General features: G+C 53.8%; 1 protein-coding gene across 3 annotated transcripts; it reads left to right on the top strand.

Moving 5' to 3' along the window:
- The first annotated feature begins 82 nt into the window (after positions 1–82).
- On the top strand, positions 83–25,215 carry LOC133349932 (RNA-binding protein 26-like). Of its 3 annotated transcripts, none has more exons than XM_061563815.1 (22): positions 83–555; positions 1,827–1,945; positions 4,025–4,197; positions 4,985–5,088; positions 8,754–9,037; positions 11,113–11,382; positions 12,192–12,455; positions 13,836–13,979; positions 14,541–14,690; positions 15,059–15,191; positions 15,906–16,062; positions 16,577–16,777; positions 16,876–17,007; positions 17,473–17,550; positions 18,987–19,118; positions 19,433–19,510; positions 20,241–20,417; positions 21,099–21,203; positions 22,314–22,544; positions 23,024–23,110; positions 23,804–23,917; positions 24,350–25,215. In XM_061563815.1, the coding sequence occupies exons 1-22, from the start codon at positions 497–499 to the stop codon at positions 24,431–24,433; spliced, it is 3,276 nt and encodes a 1,091-aa protein (XP_061419799.1). In that variant the 5' UTR covers positions 83–496; the 3' UTR covers positions 24,434–25,215. The 3 variants fall into 3 exon arrangements, with proteins under 3 accessions (XP_061419799.1, XP_061419800.1, XP_061419801.1); XM_061563816.1 differs by having other exon boundaries at positions 21,105–21,203; XM_061563817.1 differs by lacking the exon at positions 17,473–17,550.
- Positions 25,216–25,226: the final 11 nt, after the last annotated feature.

Consider the following 25,226-nt stretch of genomic DNA (forward strand, 5'->3'; position numbering starts at 1 on the left):
CCGAGTGGCTGAGATCTCGCGGGGGGTGGGGAGGGGGGGGCCCTCACACTCGCCGGCTCTCGCGAGATCGCGGCCGCCATGTTGTCGCTGGAGCCATGCGACCTGAGAGGCCCTGAGCCCCTTGCCGCGTGAAGCTGACACCGCTCCTCATTCCTCCTCCTCCTCATCCTCCTGCCTCCCTCCTCCTCACTCGTCCAGCAGTGGATACAGCAGCCGACACACCTCGCAGCGGCTGCTCGTCCGGCGACACCGGCGCAAGAAGCCGATAGCGGGGACCCAGCCTCAGACGCAGGCGCATCCTGCTACTACAGTGCAGTACAGTAGCTCAAATCGAGAGCCACTCACCCCCGGGGGACGTCCACCTCGAGTCTACAGGGACGCCAGCCAGTCGTCCGCCAGCCCTCCCGCCGTAGCTGCCCGCCTTCTCGTCCGCTCCTCCAGCCCCCGCTCCAGCCCCCGTGCCCCGCGGCGCGGGACGCGGAGCCCTGCGTGCAGGATGCTCATAGAGAACCTGGAGTCGCTCAAGGCCTGGCTCACCAAGACACTCGACCCCATGTGAGGCCCCCCACACACACACACGCACCGCCACACTAGTAGCGACCCCCGGGAGGGTGGAGGCAGTGGGCATCTTGGTGGTGGCGAGACGGGCCCTGCAGGGGTCTCGTGAGGCCTGTGTGGGCCTAGAGGGGGCCTTGGGGAGGTCTGTAGATGGCCAGAGGGTCTGTCGAGGCCTGTGTAGGCCTCTAAGATGAAGGCAGCAAAGCCCACCAGGGGTCTGTTTCGTGGCTTTTGAGAGGTAAACAGGCCCGTGGGTGGTGGCACTGGTGTCTCGCAGAAACAAAAACAATTACCCTCGTTAGATTACACACTCGGGCCTCGTTTTACGTGTGGAGTTGTTTGTATTTTCTGGTCTGCGTGTGGTTTTTTTTCTTCGGGTTTTCCGGTTTCTTTCAATAAAAAAAAAATACAGAGTGCGTGGTTTTGGCCCAAAGTATCTCCAGTGCAGAAAAATCACCCGAAAATTCGTCAATTGGGATTGTACACACACAGCAGCGACATCGCCCGGCCCATACTGCAAAAAAAAACTTGCCAGGACCCTTCTGGAGAAGATTCGCGAGATTCGGTGAGGCTTTTTTGCCTAAACGTAATAACAGATGCGCTTAGTGGGGCCTGCAAGCGTCACTTGGGGCCCGGAGAGATCCTTTCGAGCCGTGGACAGTCATATTCTTGGTTCTTTCGGTAAAGTCACGTAGAAGGGAAACAATAAAATAATAAAAATAATATTTTATTATTTCCCTTCTGCGTGACTTTACCGAAAGAACCAAGAATACGAATCTTTGCAGTCACGAAAGCTTTAAATAGAAATGTAACCGTGGACAGTCGTGTAGATGTGCAGGGATGCATCCTCGCGGGATGAGGTGTGGGGCCGACGCACGAGAATGGTGACGGAAAGACAGCCCCGAGTGGAGAAGATGCCCAAGAGAACGACCACCGCGGAGCAGACGGAGGACTTAGACCCGCCGTGATGGTGTCAGCAGTGAGACGTTAATGGTAGCAGCACCGGACAGTGAGGGATGGCGATGGTTTGGGGAGGCATTCATCCAGCAGTGGGATAGAGAATGGCTGACGGTGATTGGCGATGTAGTGGGTGCGAGTTCTCCTCAGGCGATCGGAAGATTCTCAGACGAGTGGGGAGGCCTAGAGGCGTGCAGTGAGCACCCAGAGGGGTGAAACGGGATTTATAGGGGATTGATGTCCCCCAGAGAAGTCCTTTGGTCCCCGTCCCTACTAAGTGCCCCCTCCCCGCATTGGTGTCCCTCCTGCAGTTGCGATGCGGACCCGTCGGCCCTGGCGAAGTACGTGATTGCGCTGGTGAAGAAGGACAAACCCGACAAGGAGCTCAAGGCGCTGTGCGTGGATCAGCTCGATGTCTTCCTGCAGAAAGGTAGGGGGGGGAGGTGACGTGAAGGGCGAGATAGGCAAGGACCTAGACTTGGAGACACCAAACAAACTTGCTAGAGGGATGGTGGTTGGTGGGACGGGTAACCGTGGGAACAGGTGGGAGACCAGTCTTATTTGACGGATGAATGATTTGTTGGAGCTGACGGGTGAATGGATGGACTGGGATATGTGAGGGATCTTCCTGGAAAATAATTGAGACACTAGTCTCAAAGAGAAGTGAGGAAGTGGTATGCGGGGCAGGTGAGAGACCGGTCTAGTTTGCAGCTGAATGTTTGAGGGGCGGTGAATGCGGCCAGTCTTAGTGACAGGTGATGGGACAGTTCAGATGACAGGTCCATGACAGGACTGTTGAATGGAAAGTGGCTCACTTGCTGGATATTTGAGGGACTAGTCTGGGTGACGGTTGATTTTCTTGGTCTTTGGTACAGCTGATTTACCAGTCCATGGACAGTGAAGGAACTGGTCTGTAGGAAATGCAAAGGGCTGGTTTTGGGGCTATGTACGGAACTGGCATGTGTTTGAGTAAAGCATGAACATGCATTACATGAAATCTTCCTGTACTTTATAGCCATCATATATCCTGTAAATACGATTTGGAGTAATGGTGTGAAACTAGCAAATTAAAGAGTAAAAACGGTTTTGAGGAAACCCAATTAAAATGTGTACTGTCCATACCAATTATGTACGGGTGGCTACCCTATGTGTACGGAGCAGTTGGCTGGCAGGACTGTGGGACCGGTGAAGGGGTTCCTTTGGGAATAGTGTGAAGGACTCCAGTTGACAGGTGATTTAGTTGGCTAGTCAGGGGAACAGCTGAGGGACTGGTGTTAGGGGGACAGCTGAGGGATGGGTTCAGGGGACAGGTGAGGGACCAGTCCAGTTGACAGGTAAATGACAGGTCCAGTGGGCAAGTGAGTGAATTGTATGTGAGACAGGCAAGTGAATGGTTAAGGAGATGGGTGAGTTAATGGGTTTTGTAGAAAATTTAGTGAATGGTGAGGGAGACAGGTGAGTAAATGGTGTGGATGATAGGTGAGTTAATTTAGAGGGAGAAAGCTGAGTGAATGGTATGCAAGACAGGTGAGTGAGTGGTGTGGATGATAAGAGTGAATGCGGTGGGAGAAAGGTGAGTGAATGGTATGGATGATAAGAGTGAATGGGGTGGGAGAAATGTGATTGATTGATGTAGGAGACTGTTGACAGGTAGTTCATGGGCAGGTCGAGAGGACAGGAGATGCATTAGTCTCTGGAACATTCGCCAGACTGGTGGTGGGGGGGCCAGGTGAGGCTACAGGGGCAGGGACTGCGCTCCTGTCAGTTGTGATTCCTCCGCACGCCAGCGAATAAGTGTCGCAGCTTCACTGTACAACTTTCCTTGCAGCAGCAGCGTTGGTGGTGCAGAGCAGTAGCTTGTGTATTTGGGACCTGACAGAGCTGAGACCCCGGGTTCGAGGCCAGGCAGCTGCCTTAATTCGGATTGACCAGTGTAAATACGTGCAGTAAGTTAGTGCATCAGCCCAGTCACCAATGGCTGCACAAACGCAAAACCATCAAATTACATTTGTTTTTGCAGTTAATTTGGATAAATTCCATCCTTGATATTAAAAAAATATTGGTTTAACTGTAATGTAATGAACATTACTCTCATATGGCATTGCGGGTACTGCTTTTAGTGTGTGGTCCAGGTCACTTTAAAGGGTTTCAGAAAGTTTCGTGATGTCCATCTCCATGGACTATTCTCAAGGGCAAAGGGTCGCACTGCTCTGTGAGAGTCGCGAATGGATTATTTGTCTCTTGCTGTGACATTGATAGCACGGTCGGGTTCAAAATGGAGAAACATTTTAGGCAAATTTTTAAAATATAATTTTGTTAGTTGTGGGATTTAAATTGGAGTTCCCCTAGAGGAAATCCCACGTGTATAAAGTGGCGAACACTCAGAGGTCTGCACAGATGAGTTTGTAAAGGAGTCTGCTTGCTATACCACCACCGTGCAGCCCTGTGGGATTGGCATTTTCACAAATCTCTACACGATCCGCCAACCTTTCTTAATCGCGTGCCGCAGATACGGCCGGCTTCGTCGACAAGCTCTTCGAGGTCCTCAACAACAAGTCGTACCTCCCCACACACGCACCGGCCTCTATAACGCCCACGGCTGGAGGGCCTGCCGAGGCCCCCAAGGGCGAGCCGGCCAAGCCCGAGTCCGGCTGGCAGGAGCGCCCCGAGCGTAAGGACGAGGTGAGATTTCCTGGACTGTTGCGTTTCACCTCATTGTGGTGCGGGCCGCGTGTGTGTGCATTATCGTGGTTATCCTGTGGGGGAGGTTCGTGAAGGATGCTACTAGGCAGTTGGAGAGTGGTGGAGTGCACTCGCAACGACAAGCAGAGCAGCCGGGAGGATAAAACGCAGAAGCATGGCATGGTGGAGGGCATGGGTGGTGTATCTTTTCGGTCATCTCAAGAAGTCAACCCATAACACCTGAGTTTGTCCCGGGACCACCTGCCAGCAAGTCTTCCACACTTCATATCATAGCCTTAAAGTGAACCCTGCCTATTCTAGATTTGAAGCTTTCAAGACTGCAAGGATTCATACTCTTAGGTTTTTTCGGTAAAGTCACGTAGGTAAAAAAATTAAATTAAAATTAATAAAAGTAATAATAGAAATAAAATAATAATAAAAATCATGACGTTTCGGAGGCAGCACAAGTCTCCGTCATCAGGTGGGACCGTCACAGCTACAGCTAGATTTGCTGTATCAAGTGTTGATGCAGCAAATCTAGCTGTGACGGTCCCATCTGATTTCGGAGACTTGTGTTGCCTCCGAAACGTCGTGATTTTATTATTATTTTATTTCTATTATTACTTTTATTAATTTTAATTATATTTTTTACCTACGTGACTTTACCGAAAAAACCTAAGAGTATGCACCCTGCCTGGCACACGTGTTGTGGTGATGTCACCTACACTCAGTGGTGAATGGCGGCCGTTGTTGTGCGTGACCCCGTGTTGCACGTGCGTGTGATTAGCACGCGCCACCTCCTTCTGCTGAGGAGGATCGCGACAGCCGCAAGCCGGGGCGGAGGAAAAGTCACAGCCCCAAGCAGCTGAGCGCTGGGTCTAGGGATAACAGGCAAGTGGCAGGATGCATGCTACAGCACGCACACGACAACACGCGCACGACAACACACACGACAACACGCACGACAACACGCACGACAACACACACGACAACACGCACGACAACACGCGCAACACACGGGTGGTGACGTGACCCAGCGGTTAAGAACGTTTGCTGCTGCTTGTAAAGGTTCATGGTTCGATTGCAATGGCCTCCCTGATTAATACTGGGGGTGTATTAATCATATTAATCATATGCGCTCTCCGCTTCACAGTGGACATTAGTACTATGAGCCAAGAATGTCTGTTTGTGTGTAATGCGCGTGAAGTCACTCCACATGCCGCACCCCCCCCCCCTCAGTAATATTCATGAGCGGGTGGATGTTGTTAACACTCACGCAGAAGAAAGTCGAGCGGAATTTTTTTTCTCCGCAAATTCACTTCAAGTTTGACGTTTCTTTATTGAAAGTGAATCTAATAAATAATTATACGCAGCAACACAGTGGATTTGGTGTATATGTATTTCTTCAGCACTCGAGACAAAAGGTAAGTCTAATTTATGCTTCTACATCATGGTAAAATAGACATTTCTAGGTGATTTCCCAAATATTATATCGATTTCAAATTTATTTCAACCCCAGCTATCGAAGGCAGAAGAGAATAAAGTATCAGAGCAGTGAATTTGAACAGTTATATACAGTGCTACAGTAACATGAAGTGAGGTGTTTTATGACGTATAGTTTTGTGCAAGAATCACTGCCATTAATACAGTGCTACAGTGACATGAAGTGAAGTGTTTGATCACATACTTTTGTGCAAGATTCACTTGCATTTCCGACCATCACCACCTAGCCAGTGAACTGGAGCACGTACACCAAGCCCTCAAGATGAATGGATATTCGGATTGCACAATCCGTAAAGCTGTCACCCCAACCGTTGGGAGAGAACCACCTGAGGACCCAATCAAAACCATCACCTTGCCATACACAGCAGGGGTCACCAAAAATATTTCCAAAATCATGAGCAAACACAAGATCCAGGTTCGATTCAACGTCCCATCTGTGAAGGATGTGATCCCTGACATGCAATACCCCGGTGTCTACAAACTAAGCTGTGCCTGCGGCAGTAGTTGCATTGGAGAAACCAAGCGACATGTCTCAGGCCGTGTTCGTGAACACAAAGCGGATCTGAAACGGTAGGACTAATACTTCTGCCGTGGCTGGTCATTGTTTTAATGCTGTGGGCACACATTAAATTTATTTCTCCAAGACGAAGGTACTATGCAAACCAACTGGCAATCGACAAAGATTTGTTCATGAAGCCATCCAGATATATAAACACAGACACAATTTCAACCGAGATGATGGGTACAAACCGAGCAATCATTGGAAGGATGTTATTAACCAGGCAAAGGCATAACTGGCTGTGATGCTTCCATCCTACCTGCCGATGTTAACAGTTATTTCTGACTCTCTGAGTTACATTACCTTGTTAAATGTAATTACACTAACAGGCTAAATGTCTCACTAACATAGCCGCTGCTTCCCTTTTCCTCGATGTAGCGGTGGCTTTCGTTGTTTAATCGGCTGAATGTGTCTCATTAACATAGCCACTACTGCGGGAACCATCTCACATTGACATGCTAATCTTTAATCTCTAGAAATACAATGGCTTCTTCAGCACCGTCGTCGTGGGGTTACATTAACAGATTGACACGCTAATCTCCTGCAATACAATGGCCGAGGTATACATTATTACAGTAGAACCTCTGGTCACGACCATAATTCGTTCCATGACTTTGGTCGCAACCCGATTTGGTCGTGACTCGAACCTAATTTCCTTATTGGATTGTATGTAAATATGATTAATCCGTTCCAGACTCCTACGAAGTGTATATAAATATTGTTTTTTAAAGATTTTTAAGCACAAAAATAGTTAATTAGGCCATAGAATTCAGAGTGTAATAGTAAACTAAATGTAAAAACATTGAATAACACTGAGAAAACCTTGAACAGAGAAAACTAACATTGCCGCGTCAAGGTTTAGAATCGTTCAACAAGATGATTGTTTCGTCTGCTACATCAGTCGGTCGATTCTGAGAGAGAATATTTGTACGAGCAATTCATGTTTCTATTGAAAGTAAGTTAACAGTAATATTGTTATATACAGTATTGTTTTTGGAAGCATTCACCATAATATCGTATGAACGTTTACTTCACCGCATCATCGTATGAATGATGCGAGAAGAGATTAACGGGTTCTTATGTTAGCGATTTACGTACTGTACTCAGCGCTTTCGCTCTCTAAATTACGGCTTGAATGAGGGGGGAGGGGTATGACTACACTCACAAAATTAATATGAGCGCACGTCTGACCGAGACCATTACTAAGCGAGACTGAGTGAGCAAGCGGCCACACATGGGTCACTGTTGTTTGTAAACAAACAACAGGAAATTTGGCGCTTACAAAAAAAATGGCGTGGAAGGGGAAATCGGCCGCAGCCGTGTTTGATTGCCACCCGAGTTTGTGTTCGTGACCAGGTTCAAAATTTTTGTGAATTTTTTGGTCGGAACCCGATTTGGTCGTGGTCAGAAGCGTTCGTGACCAGAGGTTCTACTGTACTTGTAAATTTCATTACTAGCCCTGCCCACTTAACCCTTGGGTTGTACCCATTTCAAAGTGATATAACCTCTTGCTGCAGTAGTTCTCTCGCTATATTTCTCCTGCCTCAGCAGTCCGCCTGCTGTATTTTTTCACCTGAAGACGATTGCTCGTGTTGCGATCGAAACGTCGTGATTTTTATTATTTTTCTATCTACTTGACTTTACTGAAAGACCAAAATAATATGAATTCCAGCAGTCACAAAAGCTTTAAATCAAAATTACAGCTTCCGTCCTAGGACGAGCAAAGAAGCTAGTTAAATATATTTTGACAACATTCGGAAGAATATTCTATCATGTGCCGGCCTCGTGGTCCAAATTTTCTTAATTTGAAAACTAACACGACAAATTGTATGTAGCGACCATCACCCCAAACTGTGAAAACTCATCATGACCCTCCTGAAAAAGAGTCGTTAGACTTACTGGGGCTTTCCTGGATAAGCCAGCTTATTAATATACCTGCTATACAGAATGTACATGCTGTCTCCAGCGCACACACATTGCCTATAACGTACACTTGTTTACAGTATATAGCGTACATGCTGTATATGACATGTAAGCTTTATACAATTAACTCACTGTACAACCCACACATTTTTAACACCAAAGCTTCCCCCATATAGCCGTAACAGACTTTTGGGGTAAGTGCGGTGAGCGAGCACCTATTAAGGCCGGCACGGCACGAGGGGATGGGTGGCCAGCACCACGCCTAGCTGCCTTTTGTCTCCCTAGTGGCGATGTATACACACCGCACTAGGTACTCATTTGTCGACCTAGAGGAGGCCCAGGACCAGTTCAGATAATCGCCATGAGCAGGAACTCGAACTCGGGTCACCAGGTTTGTCGCGCAGCGCACTAACCACTGTGGCGCGCTCCCAAATATTTAATATCACACACACAGGCTAACGGCGCACGCACCCTTCCTAGTCCACGCGACGACATTGTAAGCGACGGAGAAAGGCTCGGCGAGTTGGCAGCGACCGGCGCTCACGGCGCCGTTTTTTTTTTGCCATCGCAGGAACCGTGATGACAAGCGGAGGGACGAGCGGCCCCGCCGACGCGAGTACGAGCGCTTCTCGTCCCGCGACGGACGCGACGGGCGCGACGGGAGGGAGGCGCGCGACGGGCGGGACGCGCGGGACGGGAGAGGGGCCGACGTGCGCGAGGGCAGGGACGGGCGAGGCGGGCGCGACTCGTACCGCGATCGCTACGAGCGCGAGCGCAGGAGGGGACACAGCCGCAGCCGAAGCCGCAGCTGGGAGCGGTCGCGCGACGCTCACCCCCCGCGCAGTCATAGCAAGGGTGAGCTCTCCCGTCTCCGCGTCACTCCGTCTGTCGTCCCCGTGTCACTCTGTCTCTCGTCCCCTTGTCTCTTGTCCCTGTGTCTCTTGTCCCCGTGTCTTCCATTGCCATGTCTCCTGTCCCCCGTGTGCCTACCTCCGCATTTCCCTCCCCGTGTCTCCAGTCTCGGTCTCTCACCCACCCCTGTGTTGTACCTCTTGCCTCCCATTTCCTCATCTTATTGTCCCCATGTCACCCCCGTGAACCCTAAGAATGCTGGTAATCTGTGTTAGACGATGAGGTCGTGATGGTTTTCTTATTTTATTTTTGTTGCTCTATACTCCCTGTACTGTTCCCGTTCTTGTGTAATGTGCACTGATGCCTACTTTATTGAAGGAGATATATTGGCACATAAAATAAGGATTGATTATTATTAAGGTTCCCATTATCACAGTTACACCTCCCATAGTTAAGTGTAAACTCGCGCCTTGTGTTACATAATGTTCACTCATCATGGAACATAATCTTCTAAAGCAATGATCATAGAATGCATTTTAACACGTCGGGATCATATAATGCGTTACACACTTTGATTTTCTATTTTTGACCTGAGACTTTTCTCAGTGCAAATGATAATACCTCCTTGATTTATGCCTCTCCTTTAAATGATACGTCAGTTTATGAAGCAGCTACTGAGGGGCGAGGGGGTATTTGTTGTCGTGATCACAACGTAAAGAGAAACATTCTGGGGACTTTCCTACCTTTGAGTCTTTCTCATTCATACTCACGAGCCAACTACCTGCCCTCACTGTAATCCTCTATCGCCCACCTAAGCCTCGTCTGTCTGTTCAGAATTTGCCAAATACCCGTGTTATTTTATCACCTAATTATGATAAGATGCTTCGAATTAATATCTGCTTAATGCACGTTATGATAATGACGTGGATTCGAAGGCTCGTGACTTTTTCGAGCTCTTATATTCTGATTTATTCGGCACGTTTCAGGGCCCACCCATAATCATGAGCACGCTTTTGGTCAAGTCATCTCTGGAAGTCGAGTTCATATCTCGTTCATAATGGATCCGAATATCTCTATTGTATGTTACTTGAAGCTTTACAACCTGTGACTAATACGAGTAGGGCACTCTTTTAAAAGTTGTGCAATTCATCCTGCAACTATGAAGAGCTTCTCTGAAATAATACGCTGAGCTCCATCCACTCTTTTTGCATTACTTGTGATGAGTTGACAGATATTAGCGTCTTTGTATGACTAACTCCTGGTACTGTCACCCCAGTTAAGATGAGAATTAGCTACACATGAGTGCATTGCTCCTTGGATTAACAGTTCCTTCTGGCAAATTAAAAGAGACTTTAGTAAGATGGAGCCTTAATGGAGCGCTACAGAATTACATATCGCGTATGATATAAAAAAAACACTTACGGGGGAACAATGAGGCTATAAGATCGGCAAGAAGTGCTTCTCTAATCTCATGGAGTTAAATAAAAATGACTGCAGGGTGTTTTTTTTTAACTATAGATTAATTGGGTAATCCTTAATCTTCACCGGTTATTAACCTTACAGCGGCATCTTCGACGTGTGAAGTATTTCTCAATTCCTCTCAAAACAAAATGAAGACTTGTTTAACAATTCCCCAGCCTGTGGCTCAGACCTGAGTTATTCCATCCAGACTGGGAACAGTGATTGAAGTAGTATTTAAGCAACTTAATTGATTCCTGAAAACGAATAATATTGACAATGTTTTTTTTTTTCAATCGCAGCACAAAAACTGCCATGGTTGAAGAGCGACCAAGGATTTATTGATCAGCGCACTTGCAATGCTCCATTCATTTTGGTTCTACTGGACCTTCATGCAGTTTTTCATAAGTGGATCGCTCCGTTTTAATTGACCGTATTAAGGGATGGGTGGGCCTGCTGGGCAAGTCATTAAAGTGGCGCATATCTTGCCTTTAAAACAGGCAGTAATTTGACTGTGGTGAGAGAGAAGCGCCGTGTCTCCTGTCTCCGTGTCCCATGAGAGGGAGAGCGAGCGTGGTGAGAGAGCAGCGTGGTGAGAGAGCAGCGCCGTGTCTCCCCAGACCGCGAGCGTGACAAAAAGTTTGAAGGGGAGCGAGGCGACGTACCGGCGGAGGGGTACGTGCCCAGCACCGTCGTCCCCGGGGGGCCCGCTCCTTCCACGCAGTTCCCCCCGGCGGCCCCCGTGCCGGGTCTCCCTGCGACCATCGCCACGGAGACGCGCCCTGGTTACCGTGGCAACAACCACATCACCGGGCCCCCACCAACCTTTGGTAAAGGACCGCCCGGACCTCCCGTGGTGCCGAACAAGGCGCGCTGCCGGGACTACGACGGTGAGGGCCTCGACGGTGCAGCTGTAGCAGCAGCAGTGGTAGTAGCAGCAGTAGCTGCAGCAATAGCAGCATTAGCACCAGCAGTAGCAGCAGCTACAGAAGTAGTAGCAGCAGTAATAATAACAGCAGTAGTAGCATCAGCAGTAGTAGCACCAGCAGTAGCAGCAGTAATAATAACAGCAGTAGTAGCATCAGCATTAGTAGCACCAGCAGTAGTAAGAGCATTAGTCGTAGCAGCTACAGAAGTAGTAGCAGCAGTAATAATAACAGCAGTAGTAGCATCAGCAGTAGTAGCATCAGCAGTAAGTAGCATCAGCAGTAGTAGCATCAGCATTAGTAGCATCCGCATTAGTAGCCGGATGGAGATGACTATCCACGTCTGTAGTCCAGCAGTGGACTCGAGGGTTAGTGGCTCATCGCACAAATGTTGTGAAACTCCCTTGCCGTGGGCGTCGAGCAGGGGACATAGCTCGCCAGGAGAAGACGGTACAGCAAAAATGTAAAGTCTACCTGTTCTGTCTGTATGGGGTAGTGTTTCCCCCTCACACGTGAGGCACAAACAGTCGTAACAGTAGCAATAGTCACAGCAGCAGTTGTAGCCGCAGCAGTAGTCCTATTCGGAGTTGCAGAAGCAGCGTCAGCTGTACCAATAGCGTGAGTAGCAGCGTGTATCGCTTGGTTTGTCTTGTTTTTGTGTGCTTGTGTTGGTGTTGTTGTTCATGTATAACAAAGTGTGTGTGTATACGGGTGCGTGTGTTGTTGTGTAGGTGTGTTAATGGTGTGTGTGTGTATCTGTGTGCGCGATGCAGAGAAGGGGTTCTGCATGCGAGGGGACATGTGTCCCTTTGACCACGGCGCCGACCCGCTGGTGGTGGAGGACGTGAATCTGCCGGGGATCATCCCCTTTCCCCCGCCCCCCACGCCCTTGCTGGACCCCCCACCCCAGGGGGGGCCCCCTCCCAACCTGCCCCCACCACCCTCCCTCCTCGGACCCCCACCATCGCTCCTGGGGCCTCCACCTCCTCTTCCTCCACGGCCAGGCTCGATGCCCCCCGTTCTGCCACCCGTGTCTGGTGGGCACGCACGCACGTGCATGCACACACACATCTGCATGCACACACGCATGTGCATGCACACACGCATCTGTATTCACACACGCATGTGCATGCACACACGCATCTGCATGCACACACGCATCTGATTCACGCACGCACGTGCATGCACACACGCATCTGCATGCACACACGCATCTGCATGCACACACGCATCTGCATGCACACACGCATCTGCATGCACACACGCATCTGCATGCACGCATCTGCATGCACACACGCATCTGCATGCACACACGTATCTGCATGCACGCACGCATCTGCATGCACGCACGCATCTGCATGCACGCACGCATCTGCATGCACGCACGCATCTGCATGCACGCACGCATCTGCATGCACGCATCTGCATGCACGCACGCATCTGCATGCACACACGCATCTGCATCCACACACGCATGTGCATGCACACACGCATGTGCATGCACACACGCATCTGCATGCACACACGCATCTGCATGCAGACACGCATCAGCATGCACACACGCATGTTCTATTACTCGCGCGAACGCGTACACTAAAGGCAAAGATTCCTCAACAGTCTTATAGGTTGATAATTGTTTTTTTACCCTTCTATCTGGCAACAAAACTGACACCTTTTTTACAAGGAGTCATGTTTGCATAGACCACAATACCTGCAGCCATAATGCAAACAAAAAACATAACTCTGTATGCATTGTCCTTGAAGTTGATTGGTCCACACCCGAGACAGCTTTCCTTAGAGCCTAGTCTCACATGGAAAGCTGTCTCGGGTGTGGACCAATCAACTTCAAGGACAGTGCATACAGAGTTATGTTTTTTGTTTGCATTATGACTGGAGGTATTGTGGTCTATGCAAACATGACTCCTTGTAAAAAAGGTGTCAGTTTTGTTGCCAGATAGAAGGGTAAAAAACCAATTATCATATTTTTTACTGGCAAATGAGGTTCCAATGGTGTAAAGTCTTATAGGCTGTTGGGGCAAGTGCTGTTAGCAAGGACCTGTGAAAGCCGACACGGCACACGAGGGGGTGGTGTGCCTAGCAACACGCCACGTCGCCTTTGTCTTCCCGGATGGTGATATATATATATATATACATCGCACCGACTAGTCCTGTAAGGCCGAGTTGACCTAAAGAAGGGACGGGACTGGTTCAGATATTTGTCAGTAATGTTGGCCGCGAGCAGGAATTGACCTTGAGTCGCTGGAATCATGGCGTGCTGCGCTAACCACAAGCTTCTGCTCCATACGCACCGTTACCTCAAACACACCTTGTGCGGCGTGACAGCAGTGCATTGTCCCCGAGTGTGTCGCCCCCCCCCCCACCACTAACCTTGCTGTGTGCCCCTTTGCTGTGCCCAGGACCCCCGCCCCTACCGGGGTCCCGCATCGACGGGCCTCCCCCGCCCGTGTCCAAACCGGTGCCCACCATCCCCCCTCCTCCTCCACCCGGCATCCACATCCCACCGCCTCCACTGCTGCCCCAGGCATCTCAGTACAACATGGGTGCGTGCGTAGGGCAGCATGTGGGCAGCGCACACAGAAACATGGGCAGCACGCACAGCACTTACTGCACATACAGCACACACAAAACTTACTGCACATACAGCACACACACGACACTCACTGCACATACAGCACACACACCACTTACAACACACACGGCACACAAAACACTTACTGCGCATACTGCACGCACAGCACTTACTGCACATACAGCACACAAAAACTTACTGCACATACAGCACACACACGACACTCACTGCACATACAGCACACACACCACTTACAACACACACGGCACACAAAACACTTACTGCGCGTACTGCACACACAGCACCCACACGCCCCGTGATAGCATCACGGGGTGTCTTTGCATACCTAGGGTGGTTTGTTTTGCGGTGTATGGTGTGGTCTGACGGTGTATGGTGTGTTGCGACGGTGTGGTGTGTGATGTCGTATGACATGGTGGGGCATGGCGGTTGTTGCATGTGTTGTATAACAGTGTGTGTTGTGGCTTGTGGGGTATCCCATGTGGGTTGTGTGTGTGACGGTGTGGCATGCCAGACCCCTATGAACCGGACGGCTACAACCCCGAGTCTCCGAGCCTCACGGGCCCCGCTCGCTCCTCCTTCCGGCCGTTCCCCCCGAGACACCAGAACCTGCGGCCCAACCTCATAGGCCTCACGTCCGGAGAGCCCCACAGCGGCCCCAGAGGTACCCGCACTCTATTCCCGCTCCGCCATCTGGCACGCTCTATCTGCACCCAGCACACCACACCCAGTATACATCTTGCCATGGTTGTGGCTACTGCCAGCCACGTGCCAGCTACTCCAGTTTACCAGTGACCGAGCAAATATTCGGTGAGAAGTTAGGCCCGACTCCCACGTGCCCTGTTGCTCAGCCAACTCCTTAATCGTGAGCTTCCTGAGCCCTGCTGGCTTCACTCGCCCAGCCCCGTGCGAGTGTGGTGCGTTCGCGGTGCGTGTTTGCCCGCCTGATGTCCTATCCTTGCTGCTGAGCTTCGACCCGATAGCCTCCACCGTACGAGCTGACCCCAGAGCCTTGTGTGGTGTGCGGCGCAGGAGGGCCGCCACCCCCGGGTGTGCGCGACGGGCCGGGCCCTGGCGCTGCGCGCATCGTGGTGGAGCCGGACCCTCGCAAGCGGCCGGGCGGCCTCCTGGACGGGCCGCTCGTCAAGAAGCCCTGGTTCGAAAAGTGAGCAAAATCTTCTTGGTTCTTTCGGTAAAGTCACGTAGAATGGAAATAATAAAATAAAAGTGAGCCAAAGCCCCAGCGGCACCAGGCAGTGGCAGCTGCAGCAGTGGTCCTTGCATGCACCGTACCTGGCATCGGAGTTCCTCTCGCCAGTACTGCTGGACTCTCTGACTCGTGATGCACCGTGACGTCGCCCCGTGTGTCTTGAGTGTGTGTCTACATGGTCGTGTGTGTGATTGTGCATGCATCTGTTGTGTTTGCGTGCATGAGCACATGGGTTGACATGCACCTGCTGCTGCGTGTGTGCGTTCATGCATGTGCCTTTGTGCTTATATTTGTGCACTGGCACTTGTATTTACATGTCTTTGTGTGTGTGTGCATATGTTTACTTGAGTGTACACATCTATTGTGTTTGTGCGTGTGCACGTGCGTCTGTATATGTGTGATGTGTTTGTTTGATTTCTGCTCATGGCCAACACCGGTGACGATTAATATGAACCGGTCCTGGGCCTTCCCCTCGGTTGACTTAGCCTCAAATGAGTTCCTAGTATGGTGTGTAAACATCTGCACTCGGGGAGACAAAGGCGGCCGGGCGTGGTGCCGACCACCCATCGACCTTGTGTGCTATGCCGGCCTTCATAGGTGCTTGCGAACAGCACTTGTCCCAACAGTCTTGTTAAAGCTACATGGGGGGGGGGATCTGTGTGTGCGCAGTAACAGACCGCCGTACAACAGCCAGGGCAAGCCGCCGTTTGCTCGGAAGCAGTACGACAGCACGCGGCTGGAGATCCGCAAGGTGCCCAAGGAGCTCAACAACATCACCAAGCTCAACGACCATTTCTGCAAGTTTGGGACCATCGTCAATATCCAGGTGGGGAGAGGGGGGGGGCTTCGGCCAGCGTGGGGATTGTCGCCAAGGCTTTGCCGACGGTCGTACGATTTCCCCGTGCTTTTGTTTGGCACAGGGAGGAGGGGTTTTTGGAGAGAGGAGGGAGATGGGGACGACGTCTGCCGAACACATTCTCCTGCGCCGGAGTGATAGTGACAATTGAGTACGTTTGGTGTCGGCGACTGTTACGGGGGGAGGCGCTGTTTTGTTTCGTAGACGCACAGCGGTAGGGGTGATGTTGCCGCGTGTAATCCCAATTGAGTAATTTGCAGTGTCATTTAAAAAAATTTGGACGATGACCCCAGCGCACCGTGACCGTCCGGTCGTTTTGAATGATGCCGAGCGGCGAACGCGCTACCACCGGGTTGCGACCGGGCATTGTCGTGGAGTGGCGGTGTGGTGTTGCGGTGCGGTATCGTGGCGGCGCGGCACCGAGCGGCACCGGGCGGCGCCGCTTGCGGCCTGCGCGAGGGTCCTGACACTTTGGCCGTCTCAGGTGGCGTTTGGCGGCGACCCCGAGGGGGCGCTGGTGCAGTTCTCAAACCACGACCAGGCGCGCCGCGCCATCTCCAGCACCGAGGCCGTGCTCAACAACCGCTTCATCCGCGTCTACTGGCACCGCGACGCCAACGGCCAGATGGGCCCCGGCGCCCCGCCACCGCAACTCCCGCCGATGGGCGGCGGAATCCCGACACAGGTGAGCGCGCCCACCAGTCGCGTTCCCCCCGCCGTGCGTTCCTCCCGTCCCTGGGACGTCGCCGCTGACCCGAGCGCGTCTTCCCCCTTGCCCCGCAGGTTCCGATGGGGCAGGCGTGTGGCTTTGTGCCGGGAAAGCCGTCGGTGAAGGAGCGGCTGGGCCCAGTGGCGGGCGGGGAGCCGCCGCCGCCGCAGCCGCAGCCCAGCGAGTCTCCCGACGGCAGCGCGCAGGTACGGCCCGCGCACCGGCGCCCGCGTGCCGATTCCGCGTTAAGTGCAGGCGGCCGCCAGGGTTTGTGAGAAGGTGAGGGCAGCGCTGTGACCCCGTGCGGCCTGCGCTCGCGATGAGGGCTCCAGTCCCTCCACGCCCGTTGAGGTCCTTCGTGGAGTGAGCAGGAGTTAGTGGTGGGGTTTGCGATCCCTCCCCGCACGCTGCCAGAGGGGGGCGCCGGCGTGGCACGGCCACTGCCAGCCGTGTGAACGCTGTGCCTCCGGCGTAGACTTGTGAGCGACTGTGCGTGAGCGACTCGGTAAGTGACGGTATGGGGGTGACCAGGCGACGCTGTGAGTGCAACTCTTGCTGCGTGTGAATGACTGCGAGTGACTGGGCGACTGTGTGGGTGACTCGTTGGGAGGCCGCGAGCCACGTAGTGAATCTGCTCTCCGCTGTGTGTGCGTCTGTCGTGGCCACGCAAGGCTGGAGCTAAGCCTCCCGTGCGGGAGCGGCTGGGATTTCCCCCCGCGCGGAATGAGCCGCCCCTCACAGCCGGGAAGGTAAGGGGTCGGCTCCCTCCTCTTCCTCCTCCAGCTCCATACCGCGATACCCCCCCCCCACCTTCCGCCCCTGCTTCCCTCGACGTGACGCTCCTATAGTTTGAGGTGACGGGGAAGTGGAGGAGGGGTTGGAGTCCGTGTTTGCTGGGAGCACAGTGCTGCTAGTGCTGGTGCTGCTAATGTGATCCGTTGCGGCCTCGGGGCGAGCTTGGACCAGACATTTAACTCGTCACTTCCACTATGAGACCTCCTTTACCAGTGACAAAATATAGTAATAGGTTTTTACCCTTTCAACTGGTACAAAAACTGACACCTTTATACAAGGGATCATATTTGTAATAACCACAACACAAGCAGTCAAAATGCAAACAAAAAGAAACAACTCTGATAATAATATGCACTGTCATTGAAGTTGATTGGTCCATACCCGAGACACCTTTTCTTAGAGCCTAGTCTCCATTGGTGTTGGACCAGATGACGCCAAAAGGCGTACATGATCCCTTGTATAAGGGTGTCAGTTTTTGTACCAGTTGAAAGGGTAAAAACCTATTACTCGTCACTTCTACTTTAGGCGGTGGCACTTGAGTGCTTTCAGTTTCTTTGTATGACCAGTAGCTGTGAATTATTTGATTGCCAGATGAAATTAGTGGGGTTACCAAGAAATCCACTCTCGTTGGTCGTGTAAATAAATCGGTGCTACACGGTTTTGCTACCTTTGGTGGCGCTGATGTGTGCTCTGGCCCATGGCCTGTCATCCAAGAGCACACGTGCGAATGACAGTCGATCGGGCGTGTGACGATTTGTCGACTCGCCGATGAAATTCATTCTGATGCTCGTGACACCCGCGTCAAATTGTGCACGCGCGCATCGATTATTGACTATTCATGAAAATTCAACAAATGATGGCGCCAATCTTCTGCTCGGGGTAACAGAGTCAGCTCACCCATAAGAACAAGACAATAGCACTTGTGCAAACCAGACAAACTCGTGACCCCGAATCGTGAGAATCGGAGCACTCTGGGGCCTGGGTGATATTGACTGCGGAGTGATCCTGGCTTGTGCAGCGTTGACGTGGAGCCTGTGTGATCAGTTGGGGCCCCGTCGCCTTTCGCGGTGCTCGCGCTGGTCGCTATCGGTGGGAGCTGTGCCGTGGACGAATCATAAAACCAGCATCCACAGCTGTCGGCCTTGGGCTCTGCTTTGGTATTGATGAAAGCGCTTTGATTCTTAAACGTGCAGCTGACATGCGTAGGCGAGGGGGAGGCCGCACGCCACGAACCGGGAGGCCACCGATGGTCCGGCCGTGTCTCCGCATGTTTGCGTCGCACGTGCAGCTGGAGGTGAGCGGTCACGGCGGTCGTGACGGTCGCGGCGGTCGTGGCCCTGACGGTCCGTGTGCCCGTCCTCCCCGTCTCCCCCCCGCCCACCCCGTGCAGGTCCTCTCCACCACGGTGGGACTCACCAAGACGGTGTACAACGTGGCCGTCCTGCGCGCCGCCCAGCGCTCCTCCTCCTCGCACTCGGCCCAGAAGGCGCTGGAGAACAAGGAGGCGATGCGCAAGAAGCAGGTGGGCTCACGCCCGTGGTGGTGCCGCCAATACCCGGGGAACCGGCAAGCGCCGTTTATCTGTCGATGCGTTGATGCCGACGTTGGCGGGCGAACGCCTGAAACGCCGGCGGAGCACAATGAAAGTGGGCAACGGTGTTGCTGTGTGGTCCGCGGTTTGGTGAACGCAGTCGCGCTGTTGTGATTCCGAATGGTCCCCCGGCGGCGGCGGAGGGGACGGCCGCATCTGCCGTGCAATGCTCCGGTGCGGTTCGGCACGGAGCCCTCGTTGGGTGGAAACCGCGGAGTGATTGTGCCGTTTGTCGCGTCTCGCAGCAGGAGGCGATAAAGATGCAGCAGGACATGAGGAAGATGAAGCAAGAGATCCTGGAGAAGCAGATCGAGACACAGAAGGTGCGGTGCAGGACTGCTGTCGAACTGTGACGCCGGGGTCAGGATGCTATCCGTTGATCGACCCCCCCCCCCCCCCCCCCATTCAGTTGGGGTCATTGTTCCAAACTCCAAGCCATCATAGTGGTTGGAGGTGTCCGTTAGCGGTGAGTGCCATTTGAACGAGGTCGCAATAAACCCTGGGAAAGACGGCCTGACTCTTGTGTCACTTGGGCACCCTTGCAAATTAGAAGTTTCATCCCGAGAAATTATCCAGGTGATTTATACATTTATTGTTCTCAGCCAGGGTGGGGGGTTTAGTCAAACACTTAGACGACCTGAGCGTTAACCGCGGTTCAGGACCTTGGTTTGATTCCCGACTTGGGTAACCCCTCTGTGTGGAGTTGGTGTGTTCTCTCCCCCTGTTCTGCATGGGTTCCCTCTGGGTTTCTCTGGTTTCCTCCCAAAGCTATAACACACACACACCGTATTGGCCAAACATCCCAATGCTCAAAAACGACCTGAAAATTACTCAACTGGGTTCACACAGCAGCAGCACCATCGCCCCATTCTGAAAATAACTTGTCAATGCCCTCCTGAGCAACAGCCTTGAGACTCGGTGGGGATTTCCTGGGAACATTTTTAACCAGCGTGTTTGTGCTTTCCCGACGCTACGGCCACGCGCGCGCGGATGCGGATGTTGGTGCCGCCGTCGCCGCTCGTGACGCTCGTGTCCATTGGCGGTGTCCCGCAGATGCTGATCTCCAAGCTGGAGAAGAGCAAGGCCTCCAAGGGGGAGGAGGACACCGAGATCATGCGCACGCTCAAGGAACTGTCGCAGAACATCTCGCGCCTGCAGGACGAGCTGAAGACCGCCGCCCCCGCCGGGGCCCCCGCGCCGGTCGCCACGCGCCGCCGCTCCAAGTCCGAGGTGCGGAGAGCGGCGGCGCCGCTGCCCCCCCGGGCTTGCGTGCCGTCGACGCGGTAGCAACGCGTCGTGGGTTCGCGTCCGGGAGGTGTGGCGGAGTCTCGCGGGTGCTGTTGAGAAGAAACGGGAGTTTATTTGGAGAGAGAGAGAGATGGTCAAATGTCTCTGCGATTCCTCGGGTGTCTCTGTGAGGCTGATGGTTCCGTTGTAGTCAACCGATTAGCACGGTTGGCAATGGACAGTGTAAGAAGTTCAACATAGAGTACATACGTGTTAGGGGACTCTCTGGGTCTCTGAGCCTTTGGGCATTTATGCCAGTCTGTATCTCTGTCCAAGTCTATGCAAGGCAAATGCAGAATTAGATCGTCTCAACGTGACCACATCTCGAGATGCTGTGTGGAAGAAGCGGTTTGGCGTAGTTATTTATTGCAGAGGCAGACACACGATCAGTAAAAACAAAGGACTTGAGCCTCGACTTGGCAGGGAGCCTACAGCACGGATGGCTGAGGGGAGGGAAACTGCGCCGCCCTTTGCGCCCGATGTGGCTTGGAGGTCATCGCTGAGTGTTCACATTGACGGTACTTGTCTCTCCGCTGCTGGATGAGGGCCCTCCCCCTGCCTCTTAAGTTCATGGAGCTCTTAGTTTTACGGGTCGGTTAAGGCGGCCGCTCTCTGTGCTGCCAGGCCCAGAAGGAGCTGCTCGACATGGAGCTGGACCTGCACAACAAGATGCAGGCGGGCGAGGACGTGTCCGACCTGCGCAAGAGGCTCTACACGCTGCAGTTTGAGGTGCCGCCCCTCCCCGGCCCAAACCGCCGTCCCCTGACCACCCACCGCCTTCCCATCGCCACCACCGCATTCCCATCGCCACCACCGCCTTCCCATCACCACCACCGCCTTCCCATCGCCACCACCGCCTTCCCATCGCCACCACCGCCTTCCCATCGCCACCACCGCCTTCCCATCGCCACCACCGCCTTCCCATCACCACCACCCCCTTCCCATCGCCACCACCGCCTTCCCATCGCCACCACCGCCTTCCCATCGCCACCCCCCCCCTCCCAGCACCACCACCGCCTTCCCATCGCCACCATCGCCTTCCCATCGCCACCACCGCCTTCCCATCGCCACCACCGCCTTCCCATCGCCACCACCGCCTTCCCATCACCACCACCCCCTTCCCATCGCCACCACCGCCTTCCCATCGCCACCACCGCCTTCCCATCGCCACCACCGCCTTCCCATCACCACCACCCCCTTCCCATCGCCACCACCGCCTTCCCATCGCCACCACCGCCTTCCCATCGCCACCACCGCCTTCCCATCACCACCACCCCCTTCCCATCGCCACCACCGCCTTCCCATCGCCACCACCGCCTTCCCATCGCCACCACCCCCTTCCCATCGCCACCACCGCCTTCCCATCGCCACCATCGCCTTCCCATCGCCACCACCGCCTTCCCATCGCCACCACCGCCTTCCCATCGCCACCACCGCCTTCCCATCACCACCACCCCCTTCCCATCGCCACCACCGCCTTCCCATCGCCACCACCGCCTTCCCATCACCACCACCCCCTTCCCATCGCCACCACCGCCTTCCCATCGCCACCACCGCCTTCCCATCGCCACCACCCCCTTCCCATCACCACCGCTCGTCACGCTGCTGGACGCCGGCTCCATGAGAGTCGCCGTGCCGTTCCTCTCCGTTTACAGCCTTCGCTCGCGTTTTCCTGTGTCGCGACTTTTCCGGTTTGTTTTCCCGCAGTTTGCGTCCAACGCTACGGAGCTTGGCTGTGTGCGTGCGTGCACCTAGCCTGGCACAGGCACCGTAACGTCGGTCATCGCACGTTTCAGCGCCGACGTCTTAAGCGGTGCGCCCCTGTGTTCGCGTGTGCAGGCCGCTCACTTGGGCATCCTGGGAGCCGGAGGCCGCGGCGGGCGGGGGGGTCCAGGCTCCTCCGGGAGGGGGCGGGGGTCGCGGGGTCGGGGCGGCCGGGGTGGTTACCGGGGCTCACGGGGCGGCCGTCACCCGCTGATGTCGCACACGGCGCTGGATTACCGGCCGCGTGCGCTGCAGGTGTGCGGCCTCGCCGCCGAGGACAAGGACGACGTCCTGCTGCACTTCAAGGTGCGTCGCGTGTTTACTCATGGGTGTGTTGTGTACGCGTGCTTGTGCGTACATCTGCGTGTTCACGCACAGCCCCTTTGCTGCTGAATGATGGCTTCACTCCACCCTTCAGGTTGATAAAAAGCGGTGGGGAGCATAGATGTGGGAGTTCAAAGTAGAGTACAACTGGATTTTGCTGCACTGCCCTCTGCCACGCACTGCACAGCCATTTGTCGAGGCTCAAACCTGTTTGGGTCACGAGACCTGATGAGACGAGGTGCATTGCAGGTGTACAGCCTTAAGACTCTCGCAGCAAGTGCTGTTCGCGAGCACCCATGCAGGCTGGCATGGCACACGAGGCGGTGGATGGCCAGCACCACGCCCGACCACCTTTTATGCATCGGCGATTTTAGCACGTGCGTGTGTATATGTGCGTGCGTGTGCAATCTGCGTGCAAGAGCAACAGTGACATGGTGCTTTGGTCGTGTGGGCGTGAGTAGAGTCTAGGGGAGGTGGAGGATTTCCGCAGCGAAGAGGGGTCCTCGTCGGCCGTCGTCACCTTCAAGACGCGACTGGAGGCTGAGCACGTGAGTGTCGCCCTCTCCCCGCGCGAGACTCCAGCGTTGCCTGCAAGGCCCCGGCGCTTCCCCGTGCTGCCGGCGCCGGTCGCTCGCTCGCGCATCCGTTTTCATCGGTAAACGGGAAGGCCGGTGTTGGCCACACGGGGCACGCGTTGTACGAGGCCTGGATCGATTCACTTGGCGATTCCAAGTGTCGCGATTCAGGTGTCACGTTTCAATTTAGCAATCAATTATTTCTCGCCTCGTTTTTTTGTCTCGTTGGTCTTTTAATCTTCATTTGAAGCTTTCGTGACTGCAGGAATCCATACTCTTTGGTTAAGGTAAAGTCGCGTAGCAGTTTAACTGCTGGATTATATTTTTTTCGCCTGAGGATGACCGCTTGTGTTGCGATCGAAACGTCGTGATTTATTTTATACCTACGTGACTTTACCGAAAGAAGCAAAGAGTATCGTTTGTCTTTTGTCTGTCGTTATCCTCGATGCAACATGAGCAAAGCACGTTAGAGAGTCTTACATCGTGGCATTCCAGAAGCGAGTCTGACGTCGCTTGCCCAGTGTCCGAGAGGGCTCTCTCTTGGGTCTCGCACTGATCGTCAAGTCCGCGTTTCCACTCGCGAATTCCCTGCAAGTCGATGACCCCCCGTGTCCTTCTCTCCGTGTCTCCCCGTCCGCGTCTCCCGCTGTGCGCGTGCTGTCTCAGGCCGCGACACAGGGCGCGCGCTTTAAAGGCCGAGACCTCGTGCTCTCCTGGCACAAGCCAAAGATGGCGTCCACGTCGGCGGAACCCGAGGACGAGGACGTGGAGGAGGAGGAGGTACGAGACGGTCGTGGCGGAGCGTGTGGTGGCGCTGCTGCTAGAGGCAGTCGTCACGGAGCGTATGGTGGCGCTGCTGCGATGAGAGGCGGTCGTGGCGGAGCGTGTGGTGGCGCTGCTGCGAGCGACGCGGTTAGGGACGCATCGTGGGCTCTCGTGCCAGGCGCCTGGCTCGGCACAACCATGAGCCTATTGAGTGTGTAACCGTCTGCTTTAGCGTCTGTACGTGCGTGCGTAACTGCGTGTGCACGTATGAGCGTAAACATCTGTGGAATCGTGTATGGTGTGTGTAACCCCGTGTGTGTATCTGCATACGTGTAACCGTATGTGTGACTGTGACTGTGACTGACCGTGTGTGTCACTGTGACCTTGACCTTGCGTGTGACCTTGACCTTGCGTGTGACGGTGCGTGTGACCGTGCGTGTGCGCCAGGAGGGTGAGGCCACCGACGACACGCTGCTGCAGGACGATGACGAGGAGGAGGAAGAGGACGAGTCGCGCTCCTGGAGGCGATAGCGACCTCGTCACGACCTCGTCACGACCTCGTCACCACGGCCCGCCCCCTCTGGCTGGGGACCCCCACCCCGCCGACGGCCGTCTGCCTGCGTTCAATTTGACCCGTGGCTTGGAAGCGATCGGGATTGTCAGGCGGCCGCGTTGTTGTTTTGATATTGCTATATTTACGGTAATTTGGCAGCGAGCAGAGCGGAGGGATGTTCGCTCGGGTTAGATAAGATGTTACGAGCTGTACACAGATCTCTAAAATTGGATTTAAACAACTTGTAATATAACTCTTAGTTTGTAAAAAATATGAATCTTGCGCGCTGTGTTATAGTCACGGTATGCATTTGGACAGGTCATAGTTTTTATGCTTAGTATTTTATGACTAGGACATGGTGGCGTATATTTTTTTGTGTCGTTTTGATTGTCTCAATTGCTTTACACGCGGGACGGATGCGGCGCCACGAGGGGGGGGGGGTGGCGGCAGCGGCAGCTCCAGCAGCGCCGTCACGCGACACGGCCGAAATGCCCGCGCTCACAACCCCCCCCCTGCCCCCCGTGCCCCCGTATCCGGGTGGCTGCCCTCCCCGTGTACTGCGCGCTCGCTGTGGACGGCCGGTGAAGTCGACCGGCTCGAGCCGAAACTTGCGTCGGATTCCACCCCCCCCACCCACCCCCGGCCCACCTTCCCCTTCGCTCGCCGCCCTGCGTCCGCACGGTGGCGGCGGCATCGTTGTGAATTTTTACTCTCGTTGATTTTGTTTTTGGCATTGAAAGGAAATAAAATGTGGAATGGTTTTGGGGGGAA

The sequence above is a fragment of the Lethenteron reissneri genome, chromosome 32, assembly GCF_015708825.2.
Source record: "Lethenteron reissneri isolate LAM-NWPU_2019-01 chromosome 32, ASM1570882v1, whole genome shotgun sequence".
In the NCBI taxonomy this organism is placed as follows: Eukaryota; Metazoa; Chordata; class Hyperoartia; order Petromyzontiformes; family Petromyzontidae; genus Lethenteron; species Lethenteron reissneri.

Excerpts from the sequence above, each read along its gene's own strand:
- LOC133349932 (XM_061563815.1), top strand. The coding sequence starts at position 497 with ATGCTCATAGAGAACCTGGAGTCGCTCAAGGCCTGGCTCACCAAGACA. Across the intron at positions 9,038-11,112 it reads CCCGCGCAGTCATAGCAAGG|ACCGCGAGCGTGACAAAAAG; the intron begins GTGAGCTCTCCC and ends GTGTCTCCCCAG. Across the intron at positions 23,111-23,803 it reads CGCGACTGGAGGCTGAGCAC|GCCGCGACACAGGGCGCGCG; the intron begins GTGAGTGTCGCC and ends GTGCTGTCTCAG.